This window comes from Neodiprion lecontei, chromosome 4 (genome assembly GCF_021901455.1).
Source record: "Neodiprion lecontei isolate iyNeoLeco1 chromosome 4, iyNeoLeco1.1, whole genome shotgun sequence".
NCBI classification, from domain to species: Eukaryota; Metazoa; Arthropoda; class Insecta; order Hymenoptera; family Diprionidae; genus Neodiprion; species Neodiprion lecontei.
In genome coordinates, this window is record NC_060263.1 from 24880551 (window position 1) to 24905682 (window position 25132).

The 25132-nt window shown below is 38.1% G+C and overlaps 3 protein-coding genes across 7 annotated transcripts; 1 reads left to right on the top strand and 2 right to left on the bottom strand.

Moving 5' to 3' along the window:
* Positions 1 to 2187: 2187 nt before the first annotated feature.
* Positions 2188 to 5483, top strand: LOC107226673. The gene is made up of 3 exons (XM_015667565.2): positions 2188 to 2635; positions 3508 to 3849; positions 5086 to 5483. The coding sequence occupies exons 1-3, from the start codon at positions 2255 to 2257 to the stop codon at positions 5314 to 5316; spliced, it is 954 nt and encodes a 317-aa protein (XP_015523051.2). The 5' UTR covers positions 2188 to 2254; the 3' UTR covers positions 5317 to 5483.
* LOC107226674 (putative uncharacterized protein DDB_G0282499) lies at positions 5150 to 14904 on the bottom strand. 4 transcript variants are annotated; one of them, XM_046736064.1, is made up of 6 exons: positions 11217 to 14904; positions 10915 to 11111; positions 8558 to 8778; positions 8400 to 8464; positions 7082 to 7262; positions 5150 to 6929 (listed from the first exon to the last, which is right to left on the bottom strand). In XM_046736064.1, exons 3-6 carry the CDS (start codon positions 8744 to 8746, stop codon positions 6738 to 6740), a joined length of 627 nt encoding a protein of 208 aa, XP_046592020.1. In that variant the 5' UTR covers positions 8747 to 8778; positions 10915 to 11111; positions 11217 to 14904; the 3' UTR covers positions 5150 to 6737. The 4 variants fall into 4 exon arrangements, with proteins under 4 accessions (XP_046592020.1, XP_046592019.1, XP_046592021.1 ...); XM_046736063.1 differs by lacking the exon at positions 10915 to 11111; XM_046736065.1 differs by lacking the exon at positions 11217 to 14904 and having other exon boundaries at positions 10915 to 11184.
* A 134-nt stretch (positions 14905 to 15038) lies between these two features.
* Positions 15039 to 21982, bottom strand: LOC107226672 (uncharacterized serine-rich protein C215.13). 2 transcript variants are annotated; one of them, XM_015667564.2, is made up of 6 exons: positions 21744 to 21982; positions 18875 to 18976; positions 17699 to 17907; positions 17556 to 17623; positions 16095 to 16284; positions 15039 to 15919 (listed from the first exon to the last, which is right to left on the bottom strand). In XM_015667564.2, the coding sequence occupies exons 1-6, from the start codon at positions 21832 to 21834 to the stop codon at positions 15734 to 15736; spliced, it is 846 nt and encodes a 281-aa protein (XP_015523050.2). In that variant the 5' UTR covers positions 21835 to 21982; the 3' UTR covers positions 15039 to 15733. The 2 variants fall into 2 exon arrangements, with proteins under 2 accessions (XP_015523050.2, XP_015523049.2); XM_015667563.2 differs by having other exon boundaries at positions 17556 to 17907.
* Positions 21983 to 25132: the final 3150 nt, after the last annotated feature.

A 25132-nucleotide genomic window follows, 5' to 3' on the forward strand; every position in this document is an offset into this window, starting at 1 on the left:
GATACGATTAACGGGTTTGGATATAAAATTGCAGGCTTTTTCTAGACATGAAATTTCTCACCATATACTGTGAGTCATATACCACGATTTTATTACAAAGATTGAATGCAATACCACACTTGTTTCAAGAAATTCTTTTTTCCTACGCTACATATCCACACTTGTTTTGTAAAAATGAGCACTGCCAAGGAACAGAGAAATACCTATTGCATATTATATTCCATTATAATGATTGCAAACGATTTTTGTGCCATAAATTACAAGAAATTTGCTCCCCTCACGATTAAACGGTTAGTAATATTTTAACTTCATTTATGTTTCGAAGTAAACGTGAGTCGGAAGATAAGATGCATTTTCGCCTATCCCTTGGCAGAAGAGAATTTAGAAAATAATGTAAAATAAGATTAAAACTGAAAATGATATGGAGTTATGCACCCTCTGGATTAATCGTTTCGGCGGCTTTAGAATTCTTTGGCGGCAATAAAGTCGTCCCCTACTTTCGAAGATTGAAACGAACAGGCTTTTGAGCCTCTCTATTGACACGAGGAGGGTGCGAAGCAGAATTCTACACCCTGCAGTAGCTTGTGGTTGTATTGAAATGAAATTGGCAGCTCCATAAAGATTATGAGAAGATTGTAAAGTTATAGAAATTTTATTAGCGCACTGACAGCTACCGAATTTGGGGTTGCGCGAAGAAGGAATTGAAATAATTTATTGTAAACATGAACCAGGAACCACGGAGCGCTTATCCTGGAAGTCGAGAAATTTTATTAGCGGACTGACAGCCACCGAATTTGGGGTTGCGCGAAAAACGAATTGAAATAATTTATTGTAAACATGAACCAGGAACCACGGAGCGCTTATCCTGGAAGTCGAGAAATTTTATTAGCGGACTGACAGCTACCGAATTTGGGGTTGCGCGAAAAACGAATTGAAATAATTTATTGTAAACATGAACCAGGAACCACGGAGCGCTTATCCAGGAAGTCGAGAAATTTCATTAGCGGACTGACAGCTACCGAATTTGGGGTTGCGCGAAAAACGAATTGAAATAATTTATTGTAAACATGAACCAGGAACCACGGAGCGCTTATCCTGGAAGTCGAGTTTCACCGCGTAGCGGACCCGAAGCGCGAGATCCGGGAGGTTGAGAACCCGGGACTCGAAATACGTAGCGAACCCGAAGCGCGGGATCCGGGAGGTTGAGAACCCGGTACTCGAAATTTGCGGAGCGCGCCTCTCATCCGTCCGCTCTACTGCGCGGTTGTTTCCAGACTGAGGAATTCGGCTAGCTGATTTTGAATTGGTGACGTCACTTTCTGAACGTCCGACATCCAAACTATGGTTTCGAACTTTGATACTATGTATGATGATGTATGATGTACGATGTATGATGTATGATGTATGAGGTATGATGATATGATATGATGTATAATGATTTTAGCTTTCACATTTCATACAAGAAATACACACTTTATCTCTCCTGCCGATTCCAGACTCAGAAAAAGCACCTGCTGAAAAATGTCGAAAGCACCGGTTCTCGTTTTTCGGCTGTGACTTATGATGCGTTGACCGCAGCGTATTGGGACTGCGCCCAATCGATTTCTCTCGCAAAATTACGTCGGCTTAGTATATGTAACAACTTATTCCAGCACTTTTCAAAATTGCGAAAATTTTCGCCAAAAATGCAAAGGGGTTAGCCTTATTTCGTCTTTATTTTCAGAGCCGATGTTTCTTTTTGTCTCAACAAAAGAAAAAACTGATATAGACGGACATAGAGATAGTAAACGCATCCTCGAAGCACATAAATAAAGGTCATAAGATATAACGGTACGGCATGAATAATCAACAAATCAAATGTACCAAACCACGTCATTGAAATAGTGAAACGGTTTATAGTTTGGAATGGGAAATGTGAGAGATATATGTATAAATTCTGTGATTGGTTAGTTAAAGTTGTACGGTATTTTCGGAGGTTAACTAATGTAGGGAGCCTGAAGACGAGGCTACTAGACGGCGGAACATGCATAAGGTGTACTGTTCATATTTTTATCGCAACCGCAGATCTGCGGAGGCCATCGCAATTTACTTGAGATTATTATTACATCCTAAGACAATTATCCCTCCTTTGTGCCGCAGCTCGTTCTTCGCCTTGTTCCGTTGTTCACCTTCAAATGATTCTTATAGTCTAGATCTGGAATCCACAATTCCAGTCGGTTTTAGTACGTCCCTTGACTCTGCGAAGCTAGGCAGCATGGCTCCCAGTTCGCGGATCGTTTCCCTGCTAATTACCTGCAGCCTTACCGTTTTCGTAACTTATCCGGCCCGCGGGGCTGAAATATCGTCGAAAATTGACCTCGACGAGGAGCTGACCACACCGCCGTCCACCTTAAGCACCTCCGTGCTGAAGGCGTACGTCGACATCAATCAGGGCGGAGGACTCGGCCCTAAACCCCAACGAATCTCTTCGAAACAGCCGCCACGTGGATTCGGACAACCCGCAGGGAGGCCGGCCAATAACCATGAGGACGATGACGACGAGAACGAGTTCGTCAGCATCGATGATCTGTTCGAGGGAAACAGGCAGCAGATTCATCAGAACCCTTTGACCGGTTCACCCGCCGGCAACCGTCAGGTAAGAGGACTGAAGAGACTCGCTGATTGGGCGGAATCGGCTATGAATACGTTTGAATTAGCTATTACTACTCCATGGGATTATCTAATTCAATGTTTTAGCAGTTCTGGGTTAATTGCCATCCATGATCTCATTGGGATATCTATTCAGTAATCAAAATTGTCGGCATTGTTTTTCGCCGCTCGACTGGATTTTGAAGAGGTTTAGCTCCCACAAGTTTAGCTTTCACAGAGTTATACAATTGTTCTCCGTGCGATTTATAGTTAGTCGAATAAGGGAAAATAAAATCAAGAAACTTAAACTTAATGTTTATTCGTCGTAATAAAATCTATTTAACTTTCCAATGACAGTTCAAAGATAAGCCGAAAGATAAGCTGTCCACCTCAAGCCTAACAGGTTTCCATGCCAATTTTAATAATCTATTCATTTAACATGGAAAAATTTTAGTTCTATTCGTAGAATATTCAATGTTTTTCAAATTCATGCATAACTCCTTGGAGACGATTCTTCAAGTTTTCCGAAACCTCTGTAACAAAATATCGTTATCATCACTAGAACACACTAGGGAATTGTGTTTAAATTATTTAGAGCCGATTTGGGGGATTAATGTTAAAAAATTCGTCCAAGCCCTAAATAAAGACCACCCTATTATATATGTATACATTAAATGTGTTTTCATGTAACTTTTCTTAACATTGTTGAATTTCCTGATGAATTTACATTGAAATGAAAATAAGAATTGATGGTATTGATGAACAAAAATGGAAAATGAAAAAGGGCATACCTACGTTGTTATACTTGTATCGCTAACTTCAAGAACTGTTAGACTAGAGAAATACATCTCGTGACTAAGGTTGACCAATTTCGTGCAGGGATTTTACGGAACTGAGTCTGGAGTTAGGCCAACGATTATAAACAACATTCACGTAACAATAAACGCCAACGACTCCGGGCCCGGAGTGAACGGCTGCAAAAATGGCGTCTGTGACGTCAGGGTATCCTCGAAACCCGACGCCGAGGGAAACGTGATAACAAATGTTCACCTGAGCGTCGTCACCAAGTTGAATAAGCCGCCGGTGCAGGTTACCGATGTTCCTGTGATTGAAGGAACGGCGGGATTACCAAGTCCCGATTTCGATCAGCTCCCGGCTTTTCACTTTGTCGATCAAAATGTTCGGCATACTGGCTCCTTCTTCGACAACAACATTCCTCAGGTAATGATACCTAATTTCGCAACAATGTATCTGCTTTCTGGAATGAGATTACTTCGTGCTAATGTGTATTAAAAATTCGGTTTTCGAATGATTTATACACCTCTACTTCAGAGAAACGAATTGATTCAACGTCAATCCATTGAATAATTACACGTGACAATTTCATATTTATTCATCAGAAGTATAATATTTTTTTTGAGTAAAAGACAAACATTATGATTCACAAAATAAAAATATTTTAATCTAATTACTTTCGCGAAATTTCGATGTGCGAATAAGATGTTAAAATTACGAAACATTATTTTTCCTGTTCTCTTCAACTTTTGACGTTAATTAACAATTTCTTCTGGCCAGTTTCTTGTTAGCTCAATATTCGACTCAGTTTTGTTTGTTTATCAGCGTTCTCACCGATGATACATTGGTTGCCGTTCATTTTTTCTTTATAAATATTATTTAATTTGTCGATAAACTATTTGAAAAAAATTCCGCTATCACGCATCACGTTGATGAATCTTTATATTTATATGACTGTAGATTCCTTTACTGAAAATAATTAGAGATTTGAGGAATCGAAAGCTGAGACAAACGATGAACTTTACATCTAATTCAATTCGATCATCGAGTAATTTGGGTGAAAAATGTTTATTTGTTAATTCGCATGACAGACCATTAGCAGATTGATAATAATCAATAAATTGAAGTGAGTTTCGCCCAGAAAACTCGTAACGTCGGCTAATTCCTATATACATTTTCTACTATATACCATATACTATCTATTATGTGTCTCTATCATATTTGTCAAGTTAGTTTACACTGCTGTCATTGCGCGTTAAAAGTCAAGGCTAGTTTCAAACCGCTGAAATAATAAATCGAACGACTGATCGCACCAATTAATTACAGGTGCAGATCAGAATAATTTATTAAGCATCTCAGCTTCGAACGCGTGAGACGGAAGGCCCTTTTACATCTCAAGCATAAATATTCAGTTTCACTACGAATTATCAAAGTGCTGATGTAGCGCTTGAACGACAATTACTGTTTTTGAACAATCCTACAACGTTCTGAAATAACGACTTATTATTATGCGGTGTAACGTTAATAGCACACCTGCCTGTGTAATTTAAATTCATTTCCATATACGTTAATTTTAATTAAATTCAATTCAGATAATCACGTGAAACTGTGCCAGCTGTACAATACAGAATAACGGATTGCTGAACTTTTTCTCACTTATAGATTCCAATTCACAGACAGGACGTTGACTCCTGGTATCACCAGCCGCAACCCCTTTTTCAGAGAGCTAGACCCGTTTGGTACTACGGGAGAAATTTGGACCGAGGTTTCAAAGAGTCTCGCGGATCTTGGCAAGGCCCTCGTGGGTGGACGGAGACCGGAAATTGGGGAATTATTGACGATAAAATCGATCCACCCCTCAGCAAAACGAAACTCAGCAACGAACGGGATTGACGGAGACTTTCCCAAGTGATCAGAAGTGTCTATTTTACGCATTTCATTAAATGACTTACTCATTCTTCATTTTATTCATTCTTGATGTAGGTGTAATACCTGCATGGTAGTAATAACGGTAATCAATAAGACATGATATTAAATAAAAACCTGATTGACTTACGAAATCTTTAAACCGAACCATATTCCACTCCCGGTCCTGCGTACCTGACTTGTTGTTATTCTTTGGCTGATGAATTTGGAAGTGAGATTTCATATTCACGGAATTCAAATCATTGATGACGCAAAATTTTCGTCTGGTTTTGGATTAGTTATGGAAGAGCTGGGACACAAATAATGTCTTCGATTCTATAATATGCAGAATATTAAAGCGATTATTTCGCGTTTGTGTTATTGATCTGAGTGGTGAGCAGTGGCACTGTTTGACACTTCCGATGCTTCATTTTCCGCAGTTCTTATTCCGAATCAAATGGTAACTCGATAATCGATCATATTTCCTCAAATGCACGAATTCGGTGAGTGATATCCAGCTGAACCCAATCTTTATTCGAAACAAAACGATCCAAATCGACCTACGAACTTGTTCTAATTTTAAGTGATTCTCATACACGTTCTTCGTCCGATGCCATCACGATGCCTGGCCGAGCATATTGGCGTACGTGAAATTGCATTGGGCAATAGCAAATCACTAGCTACCACTCTGACGCATCTTATACTGCGTGCATTATGTATACCAAATAACGAATTCACAAATCGCTCACATGTATAGTGATGAAGAACAGTAATGAAATGGATGAACGCATATTCTGTGAAAACAGCTGGAACATGAAGTGATAGGAACAAAATCGACGGAAGAAACTTCCGATTTTATGTTTCAGGCAAAGACACTTGTTAATCAGACTTATAAATGATTGCATTACATGGGAAAGTATAAAAATTCTCGTTAGAATAAGAAAACTCATAACAATATGTTCATCGTACAGAATTCTTCACACGAAAGTCGCGGCACTCGGCACAAGAAGACAATCATGAATTTACGATTTCGACGTTTCCATCTTCGAACATTGGATGCTAATTTCCATATTTCTTAATAATAAATTGAATAATATGCATACGCACAACAGATTACGACCTAATTCTACATGCTGAGGTACATAAATCTGATCTGTTTCATCGTTAGAATTTCACGCCGCTCAATTTTGCTTACAACGTAGGATTAATGCATTATAAAGAACCATATTAAATGGTTCATCGGTGCGGAAACATTGGACGGAAATTCGAACAATTTAACAGTAAACAAGATTTCAGGACGTTAGTGAGAACGGAATTATTGATCGTGCGAAACGCGCAGATGACTTCAATGAATAATACTAGGATAAACTGACGTAATATTAACATCGACGTATCCGCATTCGGTCAAATTATTCTTCGACCCTCTCGATAGTCACCTTTCCGTTATCATTTATTTCTTTGACATTTATTTTACGACTGTAGGGCTTGCCATCGGGACCAATTCCCGATATCGATTTGGAATTGGAGAAGGTTGAGTAACTGTTGCTGTTTTTTGACCCGGAGGCTGTTTGAGAGAATTTGGATTTGGCGCCGGGTGAATCCTAACGAAAAATAGAAAACTTTCTTAATTACATAATTTCGCTTCACACATAGCGTCGACCAACAAGTCTTCCTCTCCCGTTCAGAAAAGTGAAGAAAGTGACTTCCCGATCAAGCTGTTTCGATTAGCATCTTATACCGTTCAAAAGCTCACCGAATTGATTCCTGGACTTTCACTGGTGCTATCCTGGACAGTATTACCAGCAGAACTTAGGTGATTGAAATTGGATCCATAGACATTGGGGAAAACGTTGTTAATTCCAGATCCAAAATTGTTTGGAAAGTTGACATAAGCCGGAACTCCATATCGCATGCGATTATTCTGATTGAAGGACCTATTGATACAAAACAATACTGTTTTAGATACTGGTAGAACTTTCATCTGGGGGTGTACTTTTAATGTTTAATGTCACGTTAAGTTAATAAATTCCGAGTGTCATCAGAATATCGTCACTTCCTATAGATTCTTTAATACTCGGCTTGGGTCTGGATACCCAAGAATAAAAGTAGGAATCTCCCCGCCCCTATCAATGCCTCTCCGCGGGTCCAAGAATGAAGTAAGAGTGCATCTGCACAGTTTCGTTCCTTGATATGTTTCAACAAATTCCGTCCGTGGAAAGTGTTAGTTGATTGGGACTTCCCAACTCTACTGGTTTATACCTAGTTGCTAGTTCATTTACCGTTTCAAATGAGAGTATGAAAGAGACATAATGCCGATGAAACCACAGCCAAGAATAATAAATATATCAAAGTGGAAGGCTATTACAGAGAATGATTGGATTCAATATCATCTTTGTGAGGTTTGACCCCTTTTACATGTTTTCTAATTTGATTCGGTTAGTTATATTATATGAGAAGTTATTGTTGAAGTTTGGCGAATCTTCGAAATTCGAAACTCGTCTTATCACGTTCGAAAAGTTGTGGCGGGCAGCTAAGTGTGCTGATTCATAAAACACTGAAGAAAAATAAACACGAAGTGAAAGTTTAAACAACGCAATGCGTGCTATTGAATAAGAAGGTCAAGCCGGTAAGTCATCGTCACTTCTGAGTATGATTATCCGAAATCGCAGTATCTTTCTACTACGTAGAATAAATCATGGTTAAAACGCATAGTCGTGCACGTAATGAAAGCACTAGTAGATCCGCATGAGACAATGAAAACACAAAGTAAGCTGTTTTGTCGTTACATCAATATGTGACCATATTCGTGACTAAAAATAAGAGTGACGATATGCCTGGTTTGTTTCTACAGGTGCTGAAATTAAGGCGCAGGTTGAGTAACGCCAACTTATTTGCAGAAGAATTTGTGTCTAATGTAGTAGAGGTACTCACAAAATGATACCGAAGGAACAGGAAATACGAATATGAAACGTAATCCAAAAAAATGTTCATCGCTAGTTAGATACAGATCTTCTTGCAATACACGCGTATTAGGTTTATTTGTAGGAAAAGTAAAATTTGTTTCATATTACGGTTGAAAGGGGCCCTTGGATCGAGCGCCGAATGCCTCCTGCTGCTCTTTGAGGGGATTGTCATTCTGCCGGAAAAAATCTCAAAAGTTAAAGCCGTACGATGGAAAGTCAGTGATTTCGTATCGATTGACTTAATAAAGAAAAGCATGAATGTCCACCTGAAAATCCTCCGTTGACGCGGTACCGAAGATCGATTTTCCAGTGGAATCGATGTAGGAGTAGCTAACCACTCCAGGATTTTCAGAGTCAGTGTGTACTTTGTAAGACCAGGAGGATCCCGGGTTTCTAGAGGACGATGCACTGCTTGACGAACTATATGTTGACTTGCTGTCCCTGGTTAAACTCATCCCTGAGCTGCTGTATTCTTCCTGCGAGGATACTATGAATATTGAAAAAAAAAATTGAAGAAAATTTATAAAATTCATTACAGTATTGAATGTATAATATTCTTCGAAGATACTACAATCGAGTAAAAAACATGGATTAGAAGGCTGTCGACAGTAGTAGGAATAACAGAGAAGCAGACTGATTCAACTTGTCGTTAGTCAAAGTGTTACTTTTTTCTTATCTTTCAGTGCGATAAATTCAACCAGCGGGACATTCAGTTAGATTTCACTACTTATGAAAATTTGGGATTTTGTTATACACAATTATGATATTTCTGCATCCTTTTCGCAATTAGATTTTAGATTAAATTTGAAATTTTGTTGTACCACGTAAGAGTACCTTCCCTGATTTATAAAAAAAAAAAAAAATCAGACTTCCGTTCTAGATTTTCTAGCTGGCAAAGTTTGAAAATTGTTCAAATCCAACAATTTTCAATTATTGTGGGGTTGAAAAGTTGCATCAGCGAAAACTACGTGAGCATTCGATTGGAACTTAGTTCATCTTTCTGGAATAAGGAATTTGAAATTTTTCAAATCATCTTTCGGTCGCCAAATATTAATTTGAAAGACTAAAATCGATAGTTCGACAACTTGAACAATTGTTACTTTTTTATTTTACGAACTTCTTTAAAGGAAGATAAAAATTTCAACGGCTTATTCAAGACAATACCTTAAATGGTTTGAAAGTTATACGTCGTTTGGAGAGGGAAAACGTGTTCCATATTTTCAATCGGCTTTTCGACTGGCAAGTGGATTCAATTTCGAATCATAAAAATTATGATTTTTACTCTCTAACAAATCTATTACTACTAAACCATTGCAGATATCATCTCGAATAACCGCTAAAATACCATTATTAGGCAGTTGTTTAGTCTGTTTGACTTGTAACCATCATCGTAACTAAAACAATTATTCGGTCTCTCCTTTTTTCACATTTGAATTAAATCATATATGTGGTACTTAATAACGCATGAACGATTAAAACTTTACTTCCAATTTTTTTACAACTTGACAAATCAACGATACAGCATTTTAAAAAGGTATGCAATCGCATGCCATTACAAAAAATTCGGCAAATCATGTCTTCCAGCCGACCATAGAATGGTTGTAGATTATGAACATAAAAATCATAAATGCCCATGCTGGTGCATCAAATCTACTGCAACGTCGGACCATGGAAGATAACATTCAAAATCACGACTGTGTCATTGTTCAGATAAAAACTGCAACAAGGAGAAAAAAAAACGGAGATAGATTTGCGTACTCAACACATTACTAACTTATTCCAACGAAACCTAATCAATTAGTGCGTGGTTATCGGGATTCAATGAAGCTGACACATCTAATTTTTCGCTATTTCATACTTCCAAATTCCATTAGTTTCTTCGTTATCCAAAGATCAGTAAAAATCATGCAAATTGAGCCGCTAATAGTCGCGAAGTATGTCGCAACAAGATGCTGGAGAAGGTTTTATCATATCATGTGGAAGTATCGACGGAAATGGAAGCTGACGTTATCAGAAACAGAAGATGCTCCGTGATCCCTTATTTTACCAATTTGTTGTTTCTTACAAATTTGCTGAGACTCGAGAGACATCGGCATCGTTATAAGCGTACATGGCACGTGTTAAACAAAGTAGGAGCAATTCAAAATGGTATTAAAAAATTAGACGCACCTTTTGCTCCGGCGGACTGCAAAAGGATATTTACCATCACTAGAAGGCAACAAAGCGCGCAAGTCCACTTGACGCTCATTTTAGCCAGAAAACTTGTAGTGTTAAAAAGGATAGAAAAGCTTTGATGGTCTTCTTCGTCAACTTGTACAGTATGACTACACCCTGTTGATATTGCGAACTGGTATGCTCTTATCACACTCTAAACGTTGATGCTAATAACTGGGGGAAGCAGCCACTCATCAGGTTATATAGGATCAGTAGCTTCTGTTTACACTTCAGGTCTGTAGCAGCACGTTTGGCTTAACGAGGTTCAATACTTTGCAAGCATTGTCAAAATTCTCAATCAAATGATTTGAGAACACTCAAAACCACGAAAAAACTTTTGCCATTTGCGTTTTACTGACAGTCATGGGAAGATTTTTCTCAATAATAGAGTAATGCCAAGAACCTTTATCGTCACTGATTTCGAATCGGATGTCAAAATTTCAGAATTCAACACGGTCGATGTTCATCACAAGTCGAAAATCGGTTCGACTTCCATGATAATTCTTACGTTAGGCTTTGAGGAGTCGCTGATCCAGATTCCAATATCGAAATCCGGAAATTCGAAATGGAGGACCCAAACTGGCAGACATTCTTTGTCAATATTGGCTGGAATTCCATGAAAATTAGTATTCTGGGGGTTTCTGGACAGCAGATCAATCACTCATAAATGGCATATTGTTATTTATAAATGAAGAAAAAGTATATACATACCCAGATCACCTTCCATTGCTTCCTTAGATTGTTTTTGAAGAAATCCAAAACACGCTTGTCTTGTTTCGGCCGTTCCTAATCGTTTATGGAAGGAAAAATATTTCATTTAGGTACAAGGACTGAAGCCACAGAATTGGTAGCTAAACTCATTCACTCATTCTACAAATAATGTTTTAGATCTACGACGATGAAGTTCAGAGAGTTAGACTACAGCTACGGGATACGAAATGGTAGATACCAGAAAATCACCTTCCATCTTTGGGATTCGAATTTAAAATTGTGAATTAACAACTCCGATTCTCGAGTTACACATTTTTATATGAAATTCAAAGGGACTTTAACAAACTCAGGCCTCCATTTTCAGCGTTTAGGTTTGAATTTTAGGTTTGAAATCAGCAACCCTCAAAACTCTGTGGTAGAAATTTGTTGCAATTTGAAGCTGCTTCGCGAGCAAATGTTTGGTTATTGCTATGGCATAAGTGTAAAGAGCTTACAATGTAAGAGTAAAAAAAACTAACCCTATTTAACAATAATATATTTCGTTTTGTCATTGTTCAGCTCTGCAAACATATTATGCATAATTACATATCTTTCTTGATATTCATTGTCAGTCACTTCGCACGGATTGAGCATAAGATTACATGCATCGAAAATGTAATCTACTGGTAATATTTGAGACATCGCCTTAAATTATTGTATTCCTTTACTAGGGCAAAAGACCAAAACGAAAATATCATTTTTTGTGCCAAATAATACAATTTACGTAGAATAGGATTCAAACCCTTTATAACTTCCTTCATCAAGGAACAGCTTCTATCTTTATCGTTCCTAAAATATCCTCAGTCACGCGAGTAGATCCTCATCCCGAAATTATTTATCATCCTTTATTGGAGAAAAATTATCTACTGAAATGTAATTACTAACTATTTTCCAAAACCGCGACCACTGCGAAGAGGTCACCTGTGGTCAACCATGCTCAGATATGTCCTTTAAAAGTGAAAAAACTTATTCTGAAATTGCAAACCAGTTGACGGTCAAGAAATCATTTTTTTCTGAAACAAATGTTCTTTGCTTGTATCAGAATCAGTTACTAGTGACTTATTCCAATGAAACACACGGCATAATGGAATCATTACAAGTACAGTATGTTTTGGACATTAATATAAACATGCCCTCCGAGATATATAAAAATATGTACGCACTTAAAAAAGCCGGAAAAGACCATATTGCAAAGTTTCAAGCACGTGTGTGACATTTGGTTTTCTAAAATATTATGCATACTCGTGGAAACCTGAAACGCTGGACATGAACCAGGCTACACCTGTTTAAACTAAGTAACCACTTCTCAGAAGTAGCTCTGACGGTCGTCGCGTTTTTACATGACAAATAGTTGAACAGCTGGTTTTTTCTTACTAGAAAAAAAAAGAAATTAAGCTTATCAAAGTAGCTCGCTCCAAGGTGACATGGGGAGTGCAAATGCTTTGCTTATTATTATCAATGTACGTACCTAACGATAAGATGTAGATTTGAAACCGTAGCTACAGTGAAAAAGCTGAACTGATAGTCGATGGTACATTTGATGGTAGCAGCTGAGGCTGCGTAAAAACCGTATGACACTATCCGGTGGTGGTCAAGTGGGCACTATGTAAATTTGGAGATTGTATCTACTCTACATATAGACTACAGACTCGTGTCAGTTGTACGTAATTCTTTTAAGGTACATAGCAGAAATGGAACATAGAGCTTTGATACATGGTTCATTGGTGAACATTAATAAACGGCCAGTCATACTTTGGTATAAGGGAAATTGATTGACATCAAACTGGACAGAAGATTTTACAAATAAAAGATATAATATTAGTATAGAAATATATGTGAAAAATCGTGTATTATTTTGGCTTCCTTTTGACAAAGTTCTTCTTTCAGAATTTCCACGCTGTGTGAAACCATTCATCTTATTTTAATGCTGTCCACTTTAACTTTTTAATTACTAGCAACGCCAAGGAGCGTAACTCGATGTAGACCGTAATATTTTGATGTATTTGATATTCGTTACTAGTTATACGACTAGATTATTAGTTGAGTTTGACGTTGAATATAGATTGGTGATACGAGAGCCATGATAATACAGAGACAAGTTGGCTGGTCATAAAAAAAATTCTACCCGGGTGATGTGGTTGGTTGAGAACAAAAATCTCTTATGAAAATTCTAGGGGCACAATCAGTATTTCACAAATTATAAACTTGAAATCCAATTACAATTGGTAATTGAGTAATTCTGGTATGAAACTGCGAGTCGTATCGAAGACCATCAGCAAATTGGTGATAACAAGCTAATTCAGGTGAATTTTTGTCAGAAGGCTTCAATTATGTCCACATTCTGAGAAATTACCTTTCGGAGAAAATGCGAATTGTAACGTGACTAATTAAGAATATACATTATACACGTTTAGTACATGTATTTACGTCGAATGTTATTTTAGCTAACACTGGTCTCTTTAGTACGTTCTAAACTCGCAGCCATTCTTAATCAGCTGGATAAATAAACTGAATCATTAACGACACCAAAGAATTACACGTGCATTTCATAACGATTTATCGACTGTCTCGATTCTAAACATATCAGATGAAAACACCTTCTAATTCTCAAATATAAATAATTAACTCTATCATGAATATTATCAACGTGCTGATATTATAGCGTAGTGTTAATTGTACACAATGGACTCACTGTATAATCTGATTTCATTCCCGTACAACTTGATTTCAATTAAATTCAATTCCAGTAATTACGTCACACCGTAGCAGTCGTACACGCAGAATAATGGATTACTGAGCTTTTTCGCGTGTGCAGATACCAATTTTCAGACATGACGTGGACTTCTGGTATATTACCAGCAACACCAAACATCTTTCAAGACAACTGTTCGGTATTACGCAACGAATTTTAATCGAGGTTTCAAATATTCAATACTTCAATAGATCTTCTTCCATGTTGAATGAGTCACGAAAAAACGCGACAGAATCAATATTTCCGACTCTATGTGTAGGATATAAAAGATATTACTATCTGGTATAATGCTAATCTGTGGAGCTAGATTACCCGACAGTAGCGAATGCTTCATCCTCTGCAGCCGTTCTTATTCCGGATCGAAGTAGGTAAGTGACATTAGAATGTACCTAGTCTCTGTCCTCGCCACTCAATTCATATCGAAATGGCTAATTCATTGGTGTCAAATTTGAATAGAATCGACTGAAGATTTGAATATGAGAAATAAAGGGTACTGTAACGATTCCGAAGTGAACAGAAATTATATACGTGTAACGAATGTTACCCTCATCTTATTGCAACCCATTACTGAAAATCATCTAACGCAAAACGAGAAACGATCGAGAACGAAATGATCCACGATCGACTAGCGGACTCGTTACAATTGAAACATACCTGCTTTTGTCTGATTCAATTACGATGTCTTACGATCAAGAAACACAGCGTGTGTCACGTTAATAATTAGTGAATCACTAGTTATTTTTTTAGCTCTCGTTACACTACTCGCATATTGAGCAACACACAAAGAGCGCACATGTATACAGAGGTAAATTGTGCGGGGGAAAGTTGAGCCTCAGAAAAGACGGTCATGAATGCACGATGCGATGAATGTGGGGAGAAGGCCTTGGAGTGCCCCGTAAGAAATTACTGCGTTCCTCCGTATACGCCTGTTATAATATCCATTGTGCATACAATGCCGCGAAACAAAAACCGTCGGCAGTATCGTGTTTCCAAGTTGGACAATGACAAGCACACGAAAATTTTATATACGATTCTTTTTCCATGTATTTTTATTTTTTAGTCTATATATTTATTACACACGAAGAGCTCGTTGCAACATTTGTTTCCAGTAAATTGAGCTATACGCATACGCGCAACAATTGATACGAATTAATTCTACCTTCTTAAGTAATTATTATATGTGCTTTAATTGCTAATGATTTAACGTCACTCTATTTCGCTCGTTGTATCGCGTTGCATGAGATTGAAAAGTATGGGTGAAAACTTAACCCATGCAACAGTGAACGCGATTTCACGACGTGGGTATAATTGCCGAGAATAGATTTAGATTACGAATCAGGAGTGATCGAAATAAATAATCATACGTAAGTAACGATATTAAAAATAATAAAAATTTCATCAATATACCCCGGTGACATTTTTCTTCTTACGCGGACACCTATCGGTGTTTCGAAAGAACTGTGAGAACAGAATTTCCTAACTTGCCAGATAAAATTCAAGTCAGTCGAGATAACTTGAGTGAAATTTCACTAGGGTATAAGTAACATTATTCTCATATCATTGATATCCTGGCCAATATGCACGAGTATAAAAATTTACCAACATTGAATATCACATTTCGTAACAATTGACCATTAGGCGTATCTAATTATTCGATACTCATGATATGTACTACGTTAAACTGTCGTATAATATTAGGCTCGACGTGTAATGTGCTCTTTCCAAATCATTCTTCCAGCTTCTTGCGCGTTACTTTTCCGTTATCATTTACCATGGTCTCCGTTGATTTGTGACTGTACCTCTTACCATCAGGACCGACTCCCGAGGATGACGACGAGCTTGAGGAGGTTGAACGGTAGTTACCTCCCGATGTAGCAGGTGCCGTTTCATAGTAGGTCGTTTCACCGGAGTCCTGTTAAGCAGTTGAAAATTTCGTGCTTCAACTTCACTCGACACAGAAAGTTGATCGCCCACTTTTCTCTTACAGAAAAGTAAGGAATGGGACGTATTGATTCGCGGAAATGTCTGAACACGACTGTCTGATTGCACCTTTGTGAGAATATAATATGCCATGATTAAAATCTCACCGAGCCTATCACACCATATTGTGAGGATCCATCTGAGCCGACACTGGCCGAGGAAGCGGCATAATCACTGTTGGCATTGGGACCGTGGCTCATGCCATTGCGGACGACATCATTATTAGCGAAGGGAAAATTGTTTGAGAAGAAATTTGGTACTCCTCCATATCCCCCGAAATTATTCATACCGTAGAACCTGTTAATAGTGTAACAGAAAAAACGCTTTGTTGAAAATAAGGGGAGTACTTTCGTCAATGTGTATTCGGGGTTAATTTCACTTTATTATGCTAGTCCATTGACCCTGTCACAAGGACACCGTAACCTCTGATTATTCTGAACCCGTTGATAATTGGGCGCATCGTGCTGCCGCCTTGCATGACCTGCACCTCCTCTAGATTCTTCCATAGTCAACTTGGGCCTGGATACTCAAGCGTACAGGTAGACCCTTGGCCAGGGCTGGACCCGCTCGGAAAGGGCCGTCATGAATGCCTGTTCGCGGATCCAAGAGTATCCGTTACGCTTATCCCGGCTTCGAACGGGAGCGTAATAGAGAAAAAAAAGTACCGAAGAACCACCACCGAGAGAAGTTTTTACAGGAAAGTGAAAAGCTCCTCGATAAAATGGCGGGATGAAAGGTTGCCCCAAATGGGTTTAGCCTCTTTTGTACTTATTTCATTCGATATTTATTTGTTTCAACAACGAAAAATTCTTCCTGATATTTTATCAATCTTACGAAGCCTCGCTGCGATTAGGTCAAGTGATATTTAGAGGGGCTGAACCTCGTCGAAAGCGTATTGGTCATACAGTCACGTCTGTAATGCGTCGATGAAAAATAAACACATAACGAAAACTTCCAAAGCACGTCGTTCACGTCGTATCTGCTTCAAAGCGTGCGATGAAACAGGGTCTGCTTTCGCCCTACCGACGTATGATTAATCAGGAAATATCTTATAACCGTTTTAACCAAACTGCTCGTAAAGCTGATATCTACTCGCATGCACAAAGCGAAGGTAACAGTCACGATGCTCATTAGTTGAGAAGCAAATGACTGTATCTTATGTGTAAAATAAATAAACAATGGTCGAGTCGCCCAGTCTGTGGAGTAGATAGAAACACCAATAAACCACATATAGTTGTCAAAATGTAAGAATATAAGCCGTTGTGTAGTTACAATAATGTATAGCTGGTTTCATGCAAGCTAGAAATGCGTGTGGTGTCTGTAAATGTATAAACAAGTCGTTCAAAAAATGTATACTTGTTCACGGGACAATGGCCGTCTAATTACAGAGGCCACCGTCACCGTAGTATTCACGAAACGATAATGGAGGAACATAAAGTAAAATTCTTAAGCATAATTGAAGGGAACGTTTATTTGAGTGCAGCGTACATTTATCATTAGCAACATGCAAGCGTAATTCCTATAATACACATGCAATAAATTTGAGAGTAAAATTTGTTTCAACTTACGTCGGCAAGGAACTCTGGATCTGAGCTTGAATAGTCGCCTGTTGAGCTTGAATGCTTTTGATATAGTCCTGAACGAAAGCTTGCAAGTTAAAGCCGTACGCAAGATTAGAAAATAAAGACTGATAAAGTGGAAAAGCACCAACGTTGGTTTGAAAGTTTTGAGCTGGAGCGCGACCGGTAATTTTTTTCCCAGTCGAATCTGTGTACGTGTATATAACCTGTCCTGGATTATCGGGATCAGATGTTGTCGAGTAAGCGAAGGATCCTCCTGAAGGGTTACCGGAAGTGCTGGTAGATACAACCGCTGCACCGTCTTCGCTGGTTACGGTTTGGGTTGTTCCCTGACCGGTTCCTGTAGAAATTACGGAAATTGAGCAGAGCTCATGAAATTCGACAGCATCGTAGACGAAAAAATTCATTGATGGTACTGCAGGCGAGTGTAAAACTACATTTGAGCTGATCCATCAACTTTCGGCCTAAGGGTCAAAATTTGGACTGGCAGCCATTTGGATATGTTAAAGTGTAAACTAAGATACGGGAATCATTCAATCTTTAGGCATTCAATTATTATCGTTTACAAGAAAAGCATTGATTAGTTATGTCGCGTCTTTGTCGTTAAACCTTGGTCATCGAATGTTCAGCACTTAGTGTCAAAGACAAAAAATATGACCTCGTGTTTTTTATGTAAAAAAAATCTGATCTTGTATTTTTTGGCAGTTCCTTAGGATTCATCTCGATTTTTTCACGTAAGGAACACCAAGAATTCGAAAATGTGATGAAATTGATCCATGTGTTTTTCATAAAGGATACGTACTTGAAGAAACAAAAATTGAACAATTGTCATATCTCAGTGTTTGCAACATATCCAAATTGAAGTCAGTTTGATATTTTCACCGTAAAAGGCTGGTCGAAAGTTGATAGACCGGCTCATCCGTTACCCAGGGGAAAAGTGCTCGGTGTCACGATGTATTGCAAAACATTTGCGTCGAAGCATAACGTACTAAAAAATCGAAACGACTATGAATAAAAGCACATGCGTAAAAGCGTTAAAATAAAGATGACGGATTAAAACTTTATCAGCAACTCTTTGAATAATTTCCCGTAAATAGCGAGAATGAATTGAAAAACAGACCAACTCAACTTATTGTTAGTCAACGTGTCGATCTTCTATCTTGCCATTGTTCAATATTCAATTGATCCAAAAAATGGGAAAAGCTTCCCAGAAAGTTATCTCCGTAATCTCAAATCGGAGATATTATTTCGCCGACCATCAATCTATGCGAAACTGCAATCTATCAACTTCGTATGACTTTGATTACCTGAATTGCTTGTAGAACTACTGCTGTAAGCGAATGCCCGTTTTTTCCTGACCATCGAAGCGGCTGCCGAGTCGAACTCGTTGAGGCTTCGCCGTTCTCTAACTGGCAAAAGAAAAAATTTACAACATAATGAAAATTTCACTCGATCACAAAGATACGCGTTTACTCAACTGAATTTTGTTTACACGCGAGACAGTCTCTTATGGTAACCTGTATCAAGGTTATACCGCACGTCTCGCGTGAACGTCATATAACTTATGGATACAGATATGCGTGTCAATAACGGTTTTCCACAATATAACGCAGCTGAATAAACCATTCGCGAAATGGCACGATGTTGATATTTTTAAATTTATCATGTGACAGTAAACATGTTTATGTACGTGTTTTGCTTTTCCTTATTCACCGACAGCGGAGAAAAGGGCTTTAGAAAATTTTTGTTCGCGCCATGTTACAAGTAGATAAAAAATTATACAGCAAAACGGTGATTAGATCATAGATCTCACGTGTAACGAGCCCTTTTTTCGAGATCTTTGCTGTTTCAGGGTCTACACATCACTCTGGCTAAGCTGGAGAGTTTATAATATAAACTCAATATATGTCGCAACTTTTTTTTACAATTAATTTAATATCTATGTATACTAATTGTGGGCACTTCACGAACTCTTAGCTCTCATTGTCACTGCAACAACATGATTCCTACAGCGCGTGTCTAATGGCATAAGGTCGTAGTGACCAAAAATACAATTTGGTAGCAAAAGGGGGTAGAATTTTATTTTTTATTCTTTAATATTTGCTCTGAACATGATCGAAACGGATAATTCTATTGAAATCAAGATTTTGAAAATATAAAGGCAAACGGTCGTATGTTAGGCAGATGCAACCTTTTTCCATTAATAAGTATACATGAAAACAAAGGTAACCGCCCTTTTATTTTTTTTCGACTGCTCTAAAAGCAATTGGAACGCATAGATTAATCGAAATCTGCGATAATTCAAAAATCTTAGAAAAAAATTATCGACGATAAACCTAAATGATCGTAACCGCAAATTTTTTCTTTCTCCAATCAAAAGGCGTTGGTGGCAAACGCCTTAAAGACTACTGCAATACATAAAAAATTGAAGCTAACAAAGTTTTTTATGGTGAGGATGTCGATCTTATAAACGAAAATTATTCAAATCGTTAATTATCGAAATTATAAGGATAACAATAATAACTTTGGGTGGTTATGCCCTTATACAATTAGTGTAGTAGATATTTTTTTTCATTTCTAATCAGGAGCAAAAAGTCGCATCCACTAGCATATACGACCTTTTGCTTTTAGTTGATAAATTTATACTTGAGGTCAACAAAAGTGGAAACAATTATTCTCGGTAGATGCGATCTTATGGATATAGTTGATAAAGGTTTTTACAGCTGAGTCAGTAGTAAAAGGTTGTATCAACAAGTACGTACGACCTTTTTCTCTTAGGTTTACTGGTATTAAACTTCAACGTTTCTCACCATATTTTCATGTTTTAAGCGTAGATACTTTCAAGAAAAAAATACACGCCCTTGTGTCTTTTTCAACAGCAAAACGTCGTAAGATGGCGCTTACAACCTCACACCATTAGACAGGCGATATATTGTTTTCGAATTTATTCATATGCGTGACACTTTCACGAACACTAACTAATAGTTTTCCACGAATTCAGGTTAATTTCGATAAAACAGCGATTTCATATTTTCTACGAGTACGAATGTGTGTCACTGTAAGCAATTAGCGGTATTATGACTTTCCATCGACTCAAGAACGATTAGATTAGAATTGAGAAGATCGTGACGACCCATGCATGCTGGCGCAGTAAACCTGCTGCACTATCAAACCGTAAAAGCGATACGTGGCATCAAAGAAAAACTAGTAAGTATATGTAAAATATGAAACCAATATATGTTTCACGGATAATCGTAATGTATTTATTAATATATGTATATCTTCATTGCCATATATCACCCATTCAATGCAAACACTAACTGGTCAATAAACGAACCACGTATTTCGCAAGTTTATTCGATATATCTACGCACAGCGATTTGTTGGTCAATACATGCCCATTACTTAGGTTTACTCTGTGGGAAATAAATAGGTACATACATTGACAATATATTGGGTGTTTGTGGTGGAATTGCATGGTGATCTCATAGCGTCTTGTTATGTGTAAAATGTTCAATCTAACAATGACAACTGAGTATTAAATTTCTTGCGAAAATGAAAGGAATAAAATCAAATTCACGAATTGAAAGATAAAGCGTGCGTGGGTTAAGGTGCATCGCAAACTTGTTCTAAAAATATCTGTATCGCGCATCGATGGGTTAACGCGATGTTATCGGGTTCAAGGTAGCGTATCCATGTTGGTGAAACACGACATTGCACAACGAGACGCATCGTGTATTTTTACGTCGAAAAAGTGGCATCTAAATGTGTGGGAATTCTTCGTCGCCGGCTCGACTCACTTCCGTTGCATGTTTATGTTCGACCTGACGACCGACTGATTGGATCAGCGATTCCGCAAAAACTATCGCAGCAAGACTCGGGAGAAAAATTCTCCAATCAGTGTAGTACCCAAAAGCATAGATGAAAACGGAAGCCGACGTTATCGGAAAACCATAATTATCGGTGGTTCCGGGTTTTACTGACGTGTTGTCTCTTTTATACTCGTTAAAATATGAGATAAGTGAATTCCTCGGTTGGACAGCCGACGCCGGGTCGTTACCTCAGCGTCTACACGATTGCGAGTGAAAAACAAATTTGGTATCACCGAATTCCGACGGAGCAAATTAAGAAGACTTTGAAAAGAACTAGGTAAGGTATCGAAAGACATCGACTCACTTATTGTTTCGGGTTTCGAAGGGGTCGCCTCGATGGCAATATTTGCTATCGCCAGGAGGAGAAAAAGGGCGCAAATCCACTTGACACCCATTTCTTTAATGAAAACTCGTCGAGCTGAGAAAAGAGTGAAACTTTGCCGGGTTCCTTATCCAACTTTTACGATATTATGCTACTTTAATACGAATGTTAACCGGTCTGGTCTTGTTACACTCTGGACGCTAATGCGAATGACTGCGGGGACTGGCCGCCCATCAACTTATATAGCACCGGTAACCTCTGTCTGCGCTTCAGTTCTGCAGACGTTCGTTCGACGTAACAAGCAACAACACTTTGCCGGAGCTCTCAATTGCACGATTCGAAGAGTCCAGGTGAAGCACACTGCCCGAGATTGTCGCACTGATATGGTTTTTGCAGCAGCATCATCTCGTATTTCAGAATTTTCAAACTAGTTAACACGGAAATATTGCATCGAGATTACGCTGATTTCCTCCCACATCTTATCGCAGAACAATTTTTCATATATTGATCTTTGCTGTGAAAATCCTTATCAGATAATTCACTTAATCTAACGTGAAGGGCTATTATAGTTCCGAGCATTGTGCTGTCAGCTTTTGTCAAGCTCAAAATATTGTGAACGAATATTTTGTATGAATAATATGTACCTAAATCAGAGGGTTGAAATACATGGTTAAAAGTTGTCCGAAACTTATATCTATTACATAATGTATTCCGTTTCAATGAAACTCCTGAAATTCGTTCAAATCCCGAATTAGTACGAAACTTTTTATCCGAGCATCGAATTTCCATGTCGAGTTCCTGTGTTGAGAGAAACAGCATTGATCTTTCGGCTGTATAATTCGACAGAATGATGTAACAATTTTTGTTTCTCAGTTTTCTCATTAATCAGTAATCGCGATAGAACGTCTGTACTCGCCTCGTTTATGATTCGTTTATGGTTGCAATTAAAATGCGATCAAGTTAACTTCCAAAGATCGATGCGCCTTAATTAATGTAGAGAATAATTACTTTTGCGACTATATTTTTTCAGATACATTCGCGGGTGAGCGGAATTGATTAAATTCTGATGTTGTTTGCTAGAAAAAGAAGCTCTTCTAGCTCTTCTCGAAGAGCGACTGTACATGCAACTTGTAAACTATGTCCTTAGCTTGCATGGAAAATCATGAAAGTAAGAAACGGATTCAAAACCGGTTTTCATAGACCGATTTGCAAAAATTATTTCGCGGACTGGCTCAATTTCACCTCGACTCCGATTATTTACGTTTAAGGATATGTATATATGTATGGGATGTACAGTCAGTTTGAAAAATGTATTGGAAGAAAAACATTATGGAACGAGGGTGTAGACAGTGCCACTTGAGTCGATCTAGTTACAGCCAACTAAAGAAATTCATTGGATAGAATTAAAAGTTTTCAATCACTAAATTTTGAAGTGTAACCACCTCATTGTTTCAACTATATCATAGAAATTACGTTACTCTACTATTTTTCTTTTATTATATTTTAGCTCATTTTATTCGTAATTAAATTTATCGACGTTAATTTTTCCGAACGTTAATAACAAGCTGTTTACACCTTGGAAATTCAATGGTTAAAAAATAATGACCCGAATAACAGATACTTTGTTAATCACATTTACTTTAATTTCTTTCAGGCGCATCTTATCAAACTTTGTTATGTTTCTTTTTCGACATATTGGTGACCAGAGTGTACTCCCCGTACATCCTTAAATTAATCGTTATACCCATCGTTTATTTTCATCCCGACCCCTGCGTCACTAAGTATTGCGACTCGAGACTGCAGCTGCGGCGTAAATCCGATAATTAGACACAAATACTTTTGTTAATTTTCCACATCGCAATAAGTCTATGCAAAACAGTCTGGAATAATCGTGAGCATATCGAAGTTTCAGGGGTCAGTTCTTGGCCTCGCGGGGCATGACTCTCTTTGCATTGACCGTGATCTGTGAATTTATGGATCTGGTACATGCTAACTTGCGATCCTATATTGTGCTACGGTATACGTAAAATAATAATAATTTCTTGCTCGCCGATCAAACGTGTAACAAATTGAATCCGACGTTCACAATCGCTGTCTGAATCATCCGTAAAATTATTAATGCGAAGAAAAAAAAATACGAAGCGGAACATCGTGGTTCCCGTTTTTCAATTTCTCCTCCCGAAGGGCAAGTCTACGTGTCAGGGTCATCGGGAACAGAGACCGATGATCATAGTCGACGACCCGCAGAGATAGAAACTATTTAAAGCCGGCAATAGTTGGTGTCAACAACGACGCATGGCTGTCACGTGCCGTGGCAATCGATCCAAGATCATGGCCAAGGCCGTTTTCTGTGAACTGCTAGATCTCGGTTTGTGAAAGATTTGCACAATTTCGTGGAAACCGATGAACATGATTAAAACGTCGATCCCTCTCGATGGAAGAAGTCCCAGAGTATGCGGTATGCGAACTTTGTATTATCATACATCCACATGCTCATGTGTAATGTCAGCCTTAACGGCGCCGGATAATTAAGTTCTACAGTGACTCGTAAAACGAGTATTTAACTCTTCGAAATCGTGATCGCGTTGTGATACGCATAGATATCCGGCGTTTCTTTGGCGTTGTGTAAAACGAAAATTTGAATGGTACACGGCTTACTTCATCTGGATGGATACTGGCCTTGGCCTTTTTTATTGTAAGCAGCATCCTTGCGCATCGGGTTCAACCAACATCCTGGTTGATTGGTGGGAAATTAGCTGCGCATGCTTCTCACTGACAGACCGAGATTTAATAAGATGTAATTCCCGATTCACTGTTAAATAGCTGGAGGCAAAGAAACAACAACAATCCTCGCAAATTATTGTTTGATTTTATAATTTGCAGCTACACTGAAATACTTGCAATGCCCGATCAATTCACGGTACAGGTAATCGATTCGTATACCATGATCTAGCAGCAAACGTGATAATTGGATGCAATAAAGAAGGAGATTGCCGTTTTTTTCCTCGCCTGTGGGTTGAACTTTGACTTGCTTATTTTTCCATCCTTATAACTTTGTTGGAAAAAACAAGTGAGTTCCAACCATGTTTTTACGCCCCAAAATATTTTTACAAATATCTACTCTAATCTAATATACATAAGCATGCAATAGTTGAGTAGTGATGATGCTGTGATTTGAAATTTCCATAGCGTCATTTAGATTCTTGAGATTATCGAATCACGGATGATAAAATTAAATAAGAATTTAAATACTTTTATGCGAACATGAATAATCTCGTACACATAATGTTTTGATCTACGCATAAAGATTCAGATATAATTCCAACTGAACACAACATCAATGGTATAATGTTTAAAATTGGACATTATAC